Source organism: Poecilia reticulata, linkage group LG16 (assembly GCF_000633615.1).
Source record: "Poecilia reticulata strain Guanapo linkage group LG16, Guppy_female_1.0+MT, whole genome shotgun sequence".
NCBI lineage: Eukaryota > Metazoa > Chordata > Actinopteri > Cyprinodontiformes > Poeciliidae > Poecilia > Poecilia reticulata.
In genome coordinates this window covers 32,747,837-32,764,896 of record NC_024346.1, presented here as the reverse complement: position 1 = coordinate 32,764,896, position 17,060 = coordinate 32,747,837, and the positions used below count along the sequence as shown (strand labels likewise).

At 40.2% G+C, this 17,060-nt stretch overlaps 1 protein-coding gene across 3 annotated transcripts in view; it reads left to right on the top strand.

The window, feature by feature from the left end:
* vps13b (vacuolar protein sorting 13 homolog B) overlaps positions 1-17,060 on the top strand; it is a 312,942-nt gene that overhangs the window by 215,650 nt on the left and 80,232 nt on the right. For all 3 annotated transcript variants that reach the window (XM_008432898.2, XM_008432900.2, XM_008432899.2), the window contains 3 exons: positions 3,182-3,571; positions 15,184-15,386; positions 16,552-16,768. In XM_008432898.2, the coding sequence (XP_008431120.1) occupies positions 3,182-3,571; positions 15,184-15,386; positions 16,552-16,768 (810 nt within the window). The remainder of the gene's footprint in view (positions 1-3,181; positions 3,572-15,183; positions 15,387-16,551; positions 16,769-17,060) is intronic.

Here is a 17,060-nt window from a genome sequence, read left to right as displayed (position 1 = left end):
GGCTACGATGCTTTCTTTTAACTGTGGAATTCAGCACATACCACTCCAAATATTATTTCCCATTGCCAAACACAGACATGCACCTATGCCCTCCACACATGGACCCCTGTGTTTTGGACACATTGCAACTTGTTTGAGACTCAGGTTTTCTGCTGTCAAAGGAGCGCGCTTAAAAGAACACACAGATAACTCGACTCCAGGCTCTCAGTGGGGACTTTTGGAGATGATCTTGCCAAAAAGACACAGGGACCTGTTTACAGTCATATATTCAACCTCCCCCACCCACGCACACGCACACACACACACACACACGCATGCACGCAAGCTTTTTTGCAGAGGTGTATGCTTGTGTGTTTATGTTTCTGTCAGACCCTGAAGTTCTACTTTCTTCAGCAGTAATAGATGCTGACAACTGAGAAGGGCCAGTGTATGATTCCCTGCAGCCTGTTCAAATTAAAGGGTTGTCTTTAAAGATATGTGAACACCAACACATCTTTCTACCTTCAGTCTGTGTTTCTGTGTTCAGAGTCTCTAGCCTGAAATATTGGTTTATGTCATGCTGGAAGTCAGTATAAGGCACATCTTACTGCTACTAAAGTTCTAACCTCTTAGTGGTGGCAAAAGTAAAGATGTGCAGAGATATATATGTGGGTTTTTTCAGTTTACAGAATATAAACATCATTCCAACTTGAATCACCTTCTATGAATTTTAATTTGGCGGCTTTACCTTTAATTCTCCAGTAACTTTCTTTTGGTTTGTTTTTGTTTTTACTGGACAGTGACATCACATGGGGAGATATAATGTTTGTGTCTTTTTCAAAAACTTGTCAAAAGGGATGCTAGTACTGAAAAAGAGACATAGTGTGTGTCTGTTTAATATGGTGTGGAAATAATTTCTGGTATTGCTTAGCTTCATCAACAGCTTCCTTTCTAACTTACTATGTAAAGACACTGGATACATAAGCAGATTAACTTTCATCAGTGGAGTATTACAGCTTTCACTACATTGATCTCTTTGATTAAAAAACCCCTCTTTTTTTCTAATGCAAATGACAGAGATGGTAAAAGAGAAAAAGGAAAGGAAGAGAGGTGGAGTAAATAATTGAAAGGGGAAGAGGAGAGATGAGAATAGAAGAGAAATTTAAAAAGAATACAAGAAAATGCCCAAGTCTGTTTCTACACCTGCAGATAAAGAGAAAAAAAGCGAGAACCAAGAAACCAGACATAAACAACTTTCAGGTTTGCTCTATTATAGCAGTTTAATAGAATGACATCGATGTCCAGTCACCTAATTGTCACAGGTGGATGAAGTCATTCTTTTGGCTTTCTTAATGAACAAGTCTTAGTCATTTGTAACAAAACAAGATTAAGTATAAAATTAATAAAAACGTATTTAAAAAAAATATGGAGTGGTGCAGTCGCTCTGCTCTCACAGGTGAATTACAGATGGGTCAAACAGGCTATAAATCACTTACCATCACTCTTAAGCTGCCTGGGGTTGGGGCAGTTGGGTGGGTTTTTTTGTTGTTTTTTTAAGGTGGGGCAGAAAGGAACTTGGGGAAGGAGGGCAACCAATAATCAGAAGCAGGCCTCAATGTATAGTGAGTCAAGGCTGCTCTGGCCCTGACTGGGTGATCAAAGACATATTTATGTGGTTAGAGGGGGTTGATTAGGTGGCTGCTCAAGGAAAAGTAAGAGATAAAAAAAAAGAAACGGTGGACTAGAAAAGAACCAAAATATGAAAAAAAACCCATAAAAGCAGGACAGAGGAGGAGAAGAAGGAGAGCAGAGGAACCTAAAAAGCTGCTCATAAACAGTTAATTTCACCGCTGAAAATGTTTCAATTCAATTTACATAAATGGAGTCACTTCACAACAAATGTCATCTCAAGAAACTTTACAAAAAAACAAAATCATTTCTATATTATTTCTAGTAAAACTGATCATGTACAGGACAGGACTGCACTGCAGATTCCACCAAATATGAATTCACTTGCTTTTGGCAGCCATCCTTCCGCCACTTTCGCTGAAATAAATTAGATGGACTTCAATTTTTCTCCTCTTTTCATGTGCGTAAAGTGTGTGTGTGTGTGTGCGGCACTTGTGGCTTTGCTCCAGTGTGCACCTTCCCTGGGTTGGAGTCAGACAGAAGGTTTAAACCCCTTAAAACTATTTAAACGCCGGTTCCTTTGACGAGACCAACAAAAACAGCTGCGCTTGCTTTCGTCCGCTTCCCCTCTCCCATCATCATAACCAAGTGGAAAAACGTGCTAATGGAAGCGGTGTAAAGCGGTATTGGGTTAATTCCTGCGCCTCCGTAAATTCCAGTCAAGTGTTATTGAGGGCAAAGTGAAGGATAGGGCACCGTCTGATTTACTTAGAAGGCACGAAGAAGATATTTTCTCCTGCCGTTCGGCTCTGCCACGTTAGGATGTCGCAGTGAGGCAGCCAGGAACTCTGTGTGTGTATGTGCTGGGCTCAGCTCAGCATGCCAACTCGTTGCATGCGGACTTTGTGATTGTAGAAGAGAAGAGCTCAAAGTTTGTTTTACAAGACTTCCCATGGGTTAGATAGCTTTAGATCTGTTCAGAGAGACACTCGTGAAGCCTGCCTTGTCTTAAAACCCCCAGATGGATTGTGACCAGTTTATTGTGGGTTTTCCAAATTTGAAGGGAGGGTTGTAAACAGCGAGGCCCCCCGCCAATAGTGGATTTATGCTATTTCTGCTCCTACTTTTACAAACTTTAAAGGGAACTGCTTTTACACAAAAAAAATAAAAATTCAAATGGCTTATCATTGGATTGTTTGCAAGTCATTTGAAACTTCAATAGTCTCATGGTCTATTTCAGGAGATGTTTATATGTGGTAAAAAAAAGTCCCTTTTTTTCCCAAATTAAAAGACGGCACAGAGAGATTTGTTTATTACTGAGAGAACATCTTTTTATTACCTTCCCAAAAGCTTCGCTCTCTGTGCTTCCTGGTGGGATTTTTTTCAGGACTCAGCAGCACAACATGAACACAAATCAGGATGAGCACAAATAGGCTTCTCTGAAAAGGGCCTGATCAGAAGCTGTCCTTGGAAAAAAAAAAAAGTTAATTTGCAATGCCGTTTCAATTTAATTTTGTTTTTACAGGATTTCCTTTTCTCTAACCTTGCTTTGTTTTTTCCTGTTTCTTTTCAGCTGAGCTAAACGTGGAGCTGTGTCGTCCCCTGAAAATCAGTCCCACTCTGATGAAAATGGAGCAGGCCAAAGCCTACCTGCAGAAGGTCCTGCCAAACTACACATGGGAAAGCTCCAGCAAAACACCGTCGGCCTTCTCCACTCCTCACTCATCTCCAAAAAAGTCAGCACAGCGAGCCTTTCCCCCCCGATTAGACCCGCACCACGAAGCATCAGCCCTGGGTAGAGCTAGCCCGGCAATGGCTCTGACCTTCCACAAAGTCTCACTGCGCACAGCACAAATTGTCGTAGTCATGGAGACAGAGGCCTGTCCAGTGAAACCCAGCATTACATTATCTGTGTCGGCTATGACATCGTGTTTCACGATGAAGTCTGGGCCTCGGATAGACGGTAAGTAAAAAACATATTTTATCTCTTTTTCAGTCAAAGCAACAAGCCTAAAGTAACTCCTGTTTTTTTTATTTATTAAAAATGGAACTGTGTAACTCAGGGCTGCCCAAAGTGCTGTTCATGCATGTTTGAGAAATTCTTTAGTCTCCCACAGCAGCCATTAAGCCGTGGAAGTCCTTCCAGGCAAAACACCTGGGTGGACCTAGCCCTGCCTTCAAGGACGAAGCTCCTCCTCTGAGCTTCAATTTCTAAGCTTCTGCTTTACAGAGCAGCCCCCCCTGCACTTCCCCACTCAGCTCCTTCTAACTAGCCAGCAGAAATTAGCAAACACCTGGTGGAACTGTGCATCTGCTAAGCTCATTATAGGAGCTACACAGTGAAACACTGGTAAAAAATGTTAAGGATTAATAGAGCAGCCATGTTGTGATGACTTCCTGAAGGCAAGAGAACAAGTGTTCCTTAAGGAGACAGAGGCCCAATTTCAAGGCGTTAAATTACGAAGTCAAATTTCTTTTAAGTCATATTTGATGCATATAGCATTTTTATAACAACTTGGGTAACTAGATGCTTGAATGTGACATATATAATTAGTCAACAAACCAGCCAGTCCTGAAATTTGCCTAAACACATCAACGATATCGAAGGAAAGTTCTTGTTTTGTTGTTCAGATTAGACTGAAAACATTTTCCAAACAAACAAAAAAGAAAGCATTTCACCTTTGTTTTATGAAGGACTGTTTTCAGGATCTATAAGAAATTGTTCTTTTCTACTTTGTTCCCTGGAACTATTGCATGTTTAAAATTAAATGAAAGATCTACTGTAAAATTATTTTTGCATTTTTAATTGGGGAAAACACTCCTCGCTGTCTGAGTGTTTTCAGCTTGGTGATCTTGACCCACGGTGCAGTAAGTTTGGACACCCCTGATCTAACCTCTTTGGTGTGATCTGCTCTATTCTGTTTAAATAAACTGCTTCAGTAATATTCTTGAAACTGGGAGCACTGGAAAACAACCTCACCTCATACGTCAGAGTCGATCATTTCTGAGTAGCGCGCTCGGTAATGCATTAAACTAAACCTATACATGTACCATTTTAATGTTGTATCACTCATCTAGTAAGCAGATTAAGGTTCTGAGCCAACAGGACTCCTTCCAGGCCCTTAAAGCATCCTCCCTCACACAGGGTTTGATAGCACACAGCTGTAAACAGCCTCTCTAGCAACAAGCCATTAGTTTCTAATACGTCTGTCTGCATTTAGTTGAGAGTTGTCTCTTGTGAGTCTTTGTTAATCAGCCGAGTAGCATGAGTTCAAACTTTCCTCTTGTTATTTTTGTTTTCTAAAGAATGTTTGATGTGTAATCCTGCTGGGAAGATTCGACGTTCTGTCCTTGACTCACGCTGAAAAAGATCAGGAAACAATCTCCAGTAATGCTTTCAGTATTTTCTGGAATATTCATGTTTTTTGGGGGTTTTTTTAAACATGTTCTTTGCAACGCCATCCTCAGCCAAAAACAAGGTTTGTCTGTAAACTGTAACGTGAGATATTTGTGTTAGTGTTGGATCTCAGGTTGTTGTGGGACTGTGTGGATTTGATTACATTGGTGTGGGGTGTGTTAGGATCTCAGAGAGAGCTTTCCGTGCATTAATGTCGGCGTGTGTGAGGGGAAGATGTTTGTTTTGTGTTGGGACGAACCTCTGGCTTCATCAGCGCTGCTATCCAGAAGGCATCACCATGTTTCCATTATGACAATCAGAACTTAATGCTAACATAAATGAAAAAGCATCCAGTTTCTCAGTCGCCGCTGGGTGTGAGGCAGCTTGCTGCAGCAAATCACCAAGGATTTCTCATTTCTTGGCATGTCTTTCAAATTGGACAGTACGTAGAAATAAAAGCATAAAAGGAGGAATACCGAGCCGACATGCTACATGTAGTAGATAACAAGAAACAGTCTGCCTCATCATTTTTGCAAGAAGATGCTTTATACCTCAGTGCTGCTGAGCAAAACATCTCTGTTTTTTTCCTAGGGGTTCAAGGACAGAGCTGGAGCAGGGCCCTTTTAAGAGCCTGCATCTGTTTTACAGATGTTGTTAATATAGGGTTACTCCAGATAAAATGATTGTCAAAAATGTTAATTAAAACCTCAAACAATTTGCAGTTTGTTTACTCAAATCTGCATAACTGCACAGTGACACAATAGCCGGTGCTGCTGCGCTGCTCTGATTTCCACCAGCCTTTCAGCTGTCATCTGTTTTTAAAATGGTCATGGTAAAAAAAAAAAGAAAAGAAAAAAAAAATACAGTTGAGTTTGAATTGTTTTTATTCCGAGCAGTGAAAAGCATTATAGACACTACTCTGCTGACATGAAAGCAGCATGAAATCATCTCCTCTGATGTAAATTTAATCGGTTTACGGCTTTTGCTCTCTTTTGCGCCAGTAGTACTTTTCAAAGTGTTTTGATTTGTGGAGAGTGGAGACAGAATGAACTATATTTTTATGAATATTGTTTGTTTCCATCACTGGAATATAAAAGGAGTCACTTCTGCTAAAGATTTTCCACATTACCCAGTAACCATGTTTATTACCATCTCCAGCATCATTCCCCTGGCTCTCGTTTAACCTTCCTATGGTGTTAGGGTCCCTACGGACCCGTTTTGAGTTTTAGCATGCATAAAAGTACTTCATACATTTGTTTTTTGCGTTGAAACTTTTTGACTTTGTCAGGGACTTCCATTTAAACAAAGTAAAATAATTTTTTTTTTTTTTTACTAAATTATAAAGTGCTCTGGTGAAAAAAATGACTTTTGTGGTGTTCGGGTCATTTGTGACCCGGTTAAAATTTTCGATTATAAAACAATAAAAAAATGCCAAAAATTAAATCATAAACACACAATCAACCAACAGCCTCTTCCTCCAACCACTTGAAGTTCATTTAGGGGCTTTTCTCTTTGCCTTTTTGCGAGAACAAACAAAGGGAGAMATGTCCAGGCTTGTCAAGCCATTTGAGTGTAGACGTGGTGACTTGCAGAGTACACATCTCCAATTCACAGGATGCAACAATGAGGAGAAGATTCACTGTAAATGAAGCTTTGGATCACATCTTTGCTGCAAATGAGGCAGAGGACACACAGGATTTTAGCGATGGAGATAAGCAGGCCTCTRAGAACGAAGAYGATGTGGAGTACCAATTGGAAGAAACAGACACAACTGATCAGTCTGAAGAGGAGGTCACTGGTGCTGAAGCTGCTCCTGCTGAATCATTCCAATCCAAACGTGGCAACATCCGTTGGAGCACAGTTCCTCCTGATGTGCATGGAAGGACAGCTGCTGCAAACATCATCAAAATGACCCCTGGGGTCAMGAGGTTTGCTGTGACAAGAGTAAGTGACATCAAGACGTGCTTTGATCTTTTYTTGCCATTGTCACTAAAAAAAGTCATAATTGCTATAACAAACCTTGAGGGGAAAAAAGTCCATGGCAACACTTGGAAAGACATTGATGAGACGTACCTGGATGCCTACATTGGTGTTCTCCTCCTTGCTGGAGTTTACAGATCCAGYAATGAGGCAACTGAGAGTCTCTGGGATGCATCAACGGGCAGAAATATTTTCCGGGCAACAATGTCTCTTCGGACCTTTCAGATGATCTCAAGAGTCCTCAGATTTGACAATCGAGACACCAGAGCAAAATCTGACAAGCTTGATAATATTAAAATTTAAATCTTTTTTTTGTTGAACATTTAAGAAATGTGTTTTAATATCTCTCAGTTACACTCAGGTAACAGAACAACTGATTATTTTGTTGCCTTCTTCTCTTAAGGTTCATTTGACCACTTTTTAGACATTGAAAACGAGGGGTATTTTGTTAAAACAAAGGCCCAGGGGGCCACAAAAAAAATATTAAAACCAATCTCTTCATGGATAAGGGAGCCCAACTAGCTAAACAAGAGTTAAGAAAAACATTAGATAATAAAAGATTGTTTTTAGGGCATTTTATGGCTGATTTAATACACGGGTCCAAAATGACCCGCTAACACTACAGATGGCAGCAGAAAGCTAACACCAGAGGAAGGTTAACATCCTGGTTATTGTTGCAGCTAAAAAGAAAGATTAAGTGACTTTCTTGTGATCCAACATTATACCTTAAGGACGTTCCATCACAGGCTGGGCTTCTGGATAGTACGTCTTTCTTACCCAGAAGCCACATACAGTCCCTTACAAACTAGGGTTCAGACTAAACAATTCTTATCTTTTCGTACAGCACTCTATTCACCTTAAGCTATGTAGATTGAACCACATCAAGCCTGAGGGGTGAGTGGCCTCTTGTCGTTTTGTGTTTCTACCATATTTGTATCTAAAACGAAATGGTTCGTCGGCAGTGTCAGTGTATCCGTTGTGGTAGCCACAGACCAGAAGTGCAAATAGTTTCTATTCCCTTTCACATTTTGTCACATTACAAGCTCAAAACTTTCTTTTATTTGAAGTGTGTATAATAAACCAAGCAGAAGGAAAACAATTCTTTAAGAAAAAAATTTTTTTTACAAGTAAAAATCCAAAAATGTTTGGCATTCATTTCCATACCAACCTCATTTACTCTGATAGACCGTAATTAGATACATTACAATGGAGTGCCTTCAGAAGTCACCTAATTGGTAAATATAGTTTATCTGTAATATCAGTATAAATCGGTTGTGTGTGGAGGTTTGGTAGAGACACCCAAATCATGGAGAAAGCTCTTTTGTACTGTAAATTAGAGTTTCATTACAAAAAATATTTCAATTAATGGTTGGACTGAGTTAATTGCAGGGCCTGTAACTAATAGATTAACATGTATCAACAAAATAATCAACATTCTGAAATCAAAAATCCGTTTTGCAGCTAAATTATTGAATAAATAGACATATGAGCTCATTAACAAAGACATTTGCTTTCAGTCTGTTTTTAAAACCAATCAACTATCCAATTTGTGCAAAGTGCTGTTATATTCATTCAACTTTCTAGTGTTTCAAAAATTCCTGATTATTCATGGAACTACTTTGAAACCTATTAATACAAAGGTTCTGGCTCGCAATGGAAAAAATGAGAGAAAAAACTAGAGTAGTTGCATTAAAATCTATGTAATTAACTAATTGAAACAAGTGAGTTAAAGTCCCAGCCGTAGTACGAATTAATTTCTAAGACACTGTAGATATCTGATAAATATTTAGCTTAGTTCCCTTGAGGGCTTCGACAAATAATGGCTCCAGATTTACTGGCATCGAAGAAGACAAACTGTCTCCAATTACACAGCCTGATCTCTGGTGACAATAGATGTATCTGCTGACTTTTAGCCTCAACTGCACCAACTCCATCACTCGGCACTCATTCTACTCCATTCCTAAAAAAAAAAAGGATACCTGGGTTTTTTTTCCAGAGATTAAGGTCAGGATTCTGTTCACTAGGGTTGAGCCTTTGAGCTGGCGTAATAAGTCAGCTGGAAGTACCCCCCTGAGAGGGGCTGTACATGAGATGTTGGACGGAAGAGTGGAATACCACTACTGCTTCTGCTGTTGTTTCTCTGTTGGTCTTTAATGGCAAACTAAGACTAATGGGCCAGATATTGAACAGGTATCAGGGTCATGTTTTTGTTTAAAACCAAACAAAAAAACAGACAAAAGAAAAGGAAGTGATGCAACAATAATTCAAAGGGTGTTTTATAAGTAGTTGGTGAAAATAAAAGGTTTAATGAACTAATTGGTTGACTGAAAATAGAATAGATGGTCTACTGAGGGACATAACTCAGGATAAGAAAAAGCTGGACGGCAGAAAAGAGAGAGGGCTGGATGAACGACATGAGATTTTCTGTAATGCAGGATGGACATTGAAACAGAATACTGCTCAATGTGATCAGTACTCAGAGTCTCTCCATTTCTGTCGTTCCAATCACCCCATTCCAACCTGGCTTCATCAGCACCCCCCATACCCCCTAACCCCCTCGCCTCCCATGAAACATCTGGGGCTCCATACCTGGGCTAGCAGCCCTTCAGCCAGGGGACAAGATGGAGAGAGCGGGGATTAGGTTGACAGTGAGGTGTGTTACCAGATCCTGTGTTAATGAAAAGCAAGTGGAAGCCCTGCATTCCTAGCTCCATCCGTGGCTCACCGCTCCCTAAGGTAGGGGGGCATTTATAGTTCAACAGAAGAGAGGAGGAGGGTGGGCAAAAGAGGGAGAACAGATGTCCATGAAACGGGACCCTCCCTAATCTCTCAGCTCTCTTTCTTACTGTGCCCCTGACTTCCTTTAAAACACACACACTGCTGTTGGTGCATGGTATTGGGGAAACACACAACCTTTTCCTTAGTTCTTTGCTTCTGTGGACCCACTGTTGGTCGTTTTAAACCCTGTTTTTGTGAATCAACACAAAAGACGCTTAATATGTATGTTGCCTTTTTTTTTTTTTTCAATTTTTTTATTTATTTTGTATTTTTCCCAAAACCATTTTTTGAAATTATGATCATATGATTGCTTTGCTGAAAGGAACATTCTCTCGGCCTTTAGTTGATGTATTGGTTCTAATCATCTGGGGAAGATAAATCATCGGAGGGCAACTACTTGTTCTCAATGCACCATTGCACATCAATAAGGCATTTTGATCCAAACAATAAAGCTCACTGTATATTTTCTTTCTTATTAGAGCATCAGTCTGATGCTTTGTTTGAACTTCACCATGCAGCCCTAACTACACCTATATGCTCAGATGTGTTGAGTTGCTTCCATTTGATTGGCTAATTTTGCTGATTAAGCAATTGAACAAATGAAGTGTGTGTTGCAGCTGGAGATGTGAGTTTGGATTAGGTTCACAGAGCTTTATGTTTATGCATTTGGCAGAGGCTTTTATCCAAAGCTACTTACAAATGAGGATGTAACAGTGCTTTGTATGACGGTGTTTATAACACTTATGACCATAATGTTGTTCTAAGCCTTTATTGCATATTAAATCTGACTATTTCTTTTCTCCAAGGTTATTTAATTTAGTAATAATGACTTGCTTTACTTATATCCAGCCTAACTTTTAGGGCTCCCATTTTTTTTGTAAGAATAAATTGTTGAATTTGTACTAAAACAAAAGCTATTACTACTTGACTATCGTCCAGTTAAGCCATAAGTTTTATTCTTCATTATAACTAAACAGATAACCAACTAATGACGTCATTCTAAAAAAACACTGACAGGTGATCAAACATGCAACCCAGCTCTTAAATCAAATAAGCATGTCTACATATAAACATTAATTAATTCTCTCTTTGGCTTTCTTCTTTCATTCTCTAGGAAACTCTTATTTACACCTTGTTCGGCATTACACAGTCAGATCTATACTGAACAGACATATTTCTTGTTAGGTGCAGTATAAAAAAAAGAACCATAGAAAATGCCAGAGATAAAAACGCTTTTTTGATATTTACTCAGTCATCACGCTTGAACTGTGGAAACGTCTTGTATCCAGCTATCATTGTTATATCATTTGTGATAAACAAAGGGGAACAAATAGACAAACCCTAAACTGTAGTTTATCTTATGCAGACTAAAATTCTAACATTCTGGTCTTATATTCAGACTTAAAGACTCATATCTGTTATCTAGCTCATGCGTGGTTTATGTCATGAAACTCATATGTTGCTCATCACCAATCATCAGCTCTGTATTTGTAATTGGCTGGATGACACACGGCTTCCTGCGCCGTGCCATTTTGGCTGACGGTGTCCTCTTCGACAAAACCAGTTTCCTCTAGTGACCTATAGTGGTCTTGTGGTGAGTGAATAGCGTATTTCTGTGGTGAATGACAGTATATTACTGCCATTACTCTTAGCATCCCAGAAGGTCTTGAGGGGCCTCTGCTAGTTATGTAATGACTCCTTTAGGTTTCTACTAATTGATACCAGTACACGGTGGGGCATAAATCAGCCAGGCAGTGGTCAGATAACGGCTGCCAGGGAGAAACCGACACGGTAAATCAGTCTCCGATCCTATCTCATCTTACCCGGGTGTTTGCCATAGATGGATTTTACTTTAGGATGATTTCCATCCACCCTTTTTCCCACCACCCAGAAGGTTTCTCCTCTGTTTTATTCACAACGTCAGCCTGCAGGGGATATGTGCATGTACACTTGATTACCGACAAGTTATTGCATTAGTCGCGCAGGTGTAGTTTTTATGAATTTAAAATATATGCATAGGTTTCCCAAAGAAGTAGCGGAAAATCCCACTGAGTTTCACAATATCAGATGTCTTCGTAATGCAACACATATTTTATATAGGAGACAGGCCTTGACTGCAGCCAGACAGGGAAGTCTACTCAGTCTGAGTACATGTAGTGGATGGAATAAGTCCTGCCATAGAAGAAGATGGATCTATGAACTATGTAGTAAGGTGAAATAGAAAACTAAAAATGAGGAAGTAACTTAATCCCTGCTTCTTGTCTATAAGGTACTCAACCAGCTTCTGATTACAACCTGCTTTTACTTCCTACCCTAATGTCTCGGAGGGGAAGATGCTTTAAAATGTTGTTGGACTTCATTTTTCTTCCTCTCTTTAGCAACATGATTTTCCCCTCAAATTTATTTCTTACCTTTGCTATTTCTTTTGTCTATGCAGTGTTTTAGCTGTAGTTTGTAAAGTTTTTTTTTAATTTATTTATTTTTTTTTTTAAACACTTCACTGCAAGGCGTAGCCGTGTTTAAATTTTACGGGATACATCAACTTCATCTTAAAGACCAAAACATTCATATTAGAGTGAAGGTCAACTGGAGAGTCTTGGAATGCATTCACACTGGCTCCGTTTAGTCCGCTTTAATCTAACGTTCGTTCGCTGCCCTGTTGGTTTGGGGAGGTGTGAATGTGCACCAAAAACTCTAGTTGCCCTTCAAGCCTAGGTCTTGGTTCAGTCTGTTATAGTGAGCTCAGAATGCACATGCGAATGCCAAGTGGATTGGATACCGCACAAAAGGCTGGAGGCAAACTATAGTGTAGGGCATTCTGGGTATCTATGACCAAAACATAGGCGTGAGTGTAGAGCTAGTGGGAGAAACAGCTTGTGGTCCTTTATCGACGACAAAAGAGAGATTCTACAACCTCTATAATCTAACACCAATCCATTTTTGTTAGCATTTTGTGAAAGAGGAAGTTACAGTCAGTGTCTTTGTGTTGTGGTTCTTGGTGTAGCGCCACCACAGGCATGAAGGTAAACAGGTTGTTCAAAGAGTTTGGTGAGTTTGACACAGTGCAGTGTGAAAATAAATTACACCAACTGAAAATGTAACAAATGTTGCAATTTTGAAGCCCAGACGAATCGAGTCTACGGGACTGTCAGGAGTGAAAATAGCCTTAAATTTCTATTAGTGTGAGTTAATCTATGTGCACGGTGGCTTATGTCAGATGAACTTGCAACCTGTACATATGCTTCATACTGCGAAAAACTTCTAGTTAAATTGAGAAATTAATAGATACAGTAACAAGCCCAAAGATGGCACCTTCTCTCTAATGGTTCAGCGATTTGTCCGTCGGTTTTTGTTGTATATCTTTACATTCACTCAACACCTTCAAACTCTAGCAGTAATGTCCTTTGGCTGTCACATCTTTGATGGCAAAGCTGGGGTGGCAGCTTGGTCATAGAGAGGAAAAACAGATACAGGGAGGATGGAGAAACTTGCCTCGGACTGTTATTTGACTTGGACAGGAGAATAAAGCCAGTAAGAAAGGGATTCCCCCCATTAAAACCACTCCCAGCTTCGTTGATTATGGAGCATGCTGGCTGCTGCTGCTGGCTTTCGCACCAGGATGCTGCGGTCAACTGAGCTGTAAATGACGCACAGTGAGACAGGAGAAGCTGTTTTGCTGCTCATTCCCCGTGCGAGGGAGAATGTACGCGTGTGAATATGTGTTTCCACTTGTTCACCTGGGTGTGAAGTCCGTTTGTTTTTACATCTGCATGTACAGTACGCAGCCATTTGGATGTAGTTTTCTGTGTTTGTGTGCCGATGTACGCCTTCACTTAACCTAAACTTGCTCATGTATACATTTGTTAGGGAGTCTCGATTAAACGGGCCCATTTGGGAGTTCCCTTGGGCTGTCTAATAAATCCTGGCCATGAAAATAAGCCCAATGTCCAAAGTCCAATAAGTAATCCAACAACTCTGTCTGTGCTGTATCACCAGGAGTTATTAACAGGTAAACCGCCAGCTTGTATCAACAGTGTTTTTCCTGAGAGAGATGAGTCATTCCAGTGTAATATTTCCCCCAGATTGTTTTATACAAGCAAGGCCCTCTTTGACTGCATCACTCCTGTTGTGTTAGTGCACTCTCATGTTTAATAAGATGTTCTGAGTCAATCCACCAAGCCTGGAAAGATCAGAGTATTCCTGTGTGTCATTTCATCATGTCATCCATCACTACTTTCTCAAACCCTTTAGTTTTGACTCACACTTTTTCCCATCATCTTCGTTTGTATCTGTTGATCTTGTCATTTATCACCTCCTTCCTCAGCTCCTTCATATTCCCTTCCATTCTCTCTCAAGCCCTATTTATCCTTCTCTTACCCCAAGTGAACCCCAAGCTCAGCGAAGCCACTTGTTACTGAAAGCAGTGAGGTTTATCCATGTCATGTATATATCAGTGTAAGAAGCAACCTTTCTCCAGAGGTCAGCTCATTCAGGTTTAACAGTTGTTTTTCCACTCGATGGCCAATTTGTGGTCAATCTACAATCTCGGATTCCTGTGAGTTCTGATATGCAGACTCTAGTATTGGATAGATCAGATTTTTCTAAAGGAACTTCAAAATACAATAAAGTACTACTTTTCAACGTTCTGGACTTGAAAATCAGCTCAATATTTATGGGAAAATAAAAAAAGGATTTCTCAAAAATGTTACAGAGCTGTGTCGCCAAGGTATCCAAACAAATTAAATCCAACTAAAAAGAACAGCATGTCATTTCTGCACATCTCAAAATGGAATGTACAAAATCCTTCAAAATAAATGGCTGTATTCATTTTAATATCTGGAAAGAAAAAACGTATAACTGATTTTTTTACAGATATTTTTGTTAAATATTTATTTATTTGTCGTGACTATACAGAAGCAGGTGTTGAGACAGCAGTTGGTGCTATACGTCTCTCCACACAAGATTTTACTATGATTTCAGGTGGTGTTAATTAGCATGATTAGCATGGTTGGTATTAGGACATTTTATTGAACACTAACATCTTTGTCAGTCAGCTGAATTATATTGTCTGCAGAACAACCTTCAATGTTAAACAATTGCCTTCTGATTCGTCCTGATTGAGTGGATGTGTTGCTGTTTACTGGATGACATGAACATCTTTATGCTGTTTCCAAAACCAGCTCTTTATTCTGGAAAGTGACATTTCTCATCCAGTGGTGCCACATTGAATATATGAAGCAAATTACCCAGCCTGGTGATCGTAATTGCACTACTTTTCTAGCACTGAGCCAGCACAAGCTGTAAAAACAAAGATAATTCCTCGTATAACTTTGCACATTTACTAACTGACTTTGTTTGTTTCTGTGCGTGCGTTGCCAAAAATGAACAGATTTTGTTAAATCTTTGTGTTGCATTTTTAGACCCAGTTGAGTCTGCGTCGGTGCTGTTGACGGTGAAAGACGCGCTGGTGAAAACGGGACTCCGGGACCGGGGCCACGTGTTCCTGGGGCCCTTTTCCTGCAGCAGCTCCCTGGAAGCTCGGTGGTGCCGGCACAGCGGCAGCCCTGGACCAGAGCCCGGCCCCCCTAAGCTGCTTCTGGACCTGAAGGGAGGTCTGCTGCAGGTTTGTGCGGCTATGACATCAGTTCATCTCTCTAAATCATGAGATTTATTTCCCCGCTCAGCTTCAGCTCACGGGGGTTAGGGTTAGATACATGCCTCTGCACCTGGTAGAAAGTGAGAATGAGTGAGAGTCACTCCATGTTTCTGTGAGGATATTGTAGCTGGAACTGTCTTCGTTCCGAAAGATACATTTTATATCAATTTTGCAATCTGACAACACTTAAAATCTGCAGTTATATTTCATTTTTGCAGACGATTCTGTCTTCTCAGGGCTGAAATGGGGACTTCTTTAGCTTTGAGTCATATCTTCTGGTTAAGTAGTGGAATATAGTAAATCTATTTATAGCCTGAGGTGATCTTCCGCCTTTTTTTTTCTTCTTTTTTACTTGTGAGAAGTTACATAATGCAAACTGAAAAGTCCCTTTTCTATGTGACTAACAGTTCACATTTTTCTCTAAATAAAATTCCACATTACTTCTACAGGGGGAACACCCTTACTCATGTTCAGGTTTCCTTAATGCTTTTATTGCATGTCCATTAACAGGGAAATCACTTCCAACTCAACACTTAATATGTAATCATACATTTCCCTCTCCAAATATTACAGTTTGTGGTGTTTTGATCAATTGCTGCATCAAAACCACCGGAATTCCTTCCGATTTTTTTTCCCCTTTTAGGGCTCCGTTTCCAAAAACCTGGGGGGAAAAAAATCCCCAAATTTTCCTGTTTTTAGAGTTTAGTTACAACCCACTCTCGCAAGTTAGTAAGTGGTGGGCAAGCACGCAGGCAGCTCTGTGTGTGAAATCTTTGACTCAAATATTCCAAACCCTTGGTTCAAATCTCAGGCACACTCACTTTGATGGCGCATAAGAAGGGGAATGCCATGGGTGAGTGAGGAGAAAATCAGGCGCTGTTGTGTAATCTCAGTGAGGTTGTGAAAGGGCACTGTGGAGGCCAACCCTGACTGTTTGACTCCTTGCTTTGGCAAAGGAATTGCTATTCCTGATCCATGCTCCTTATGAAATGAAATATTGGTCAGGGTTATTTTGCAACTTTTTTTTTATTATCATTTTCAGAAGAACTCCCTTTCCTTCTTTGCTATCTGATCTTATATGTTGGCATTCTTTTCATAGCTGACCCAACTTTCTCTTGTTCTTTCCCAACAGGTCTTTTGGGGTCAGGAACATTTGAACTGCCTGATACTGGTTGAAGAGCATCTTCGTAACTACCTCCATCTTCAAAAAGAGGATTCTAACGATAGCTGGTCTAAGGGAAAGGCCTGTCACACCCAGCCTCCCCCCTCTCCCGTCGCTCCCTCCCCCAGGACAGAGCACAGCTCAGACGACCTGCGCACTGGAAACTTTCAGTACATTCAGGACTCAGGTAAATTCTCATTCACTAAACAATATTGTCATATTTCTTATGTTATAACCACTGTCATAGAACAACACGAAGTGTATAAGTTCAAGTTTATTTTTAAAACTGGGACAGTACATATTAATGAACATCTACATGTAAATACATGAGATTTTAGCCAGGCAGCTAATTTCCATGTCCCGTTATCAAGTGGATGTTAAATCAAAATGATAAATGCAGGGATGGTTGACTCCGTCGCTAGGTGTGATTGACCCCGTCACTAGGTGTCGTTGACCCCATCGCTAGGTGTGATTGACCC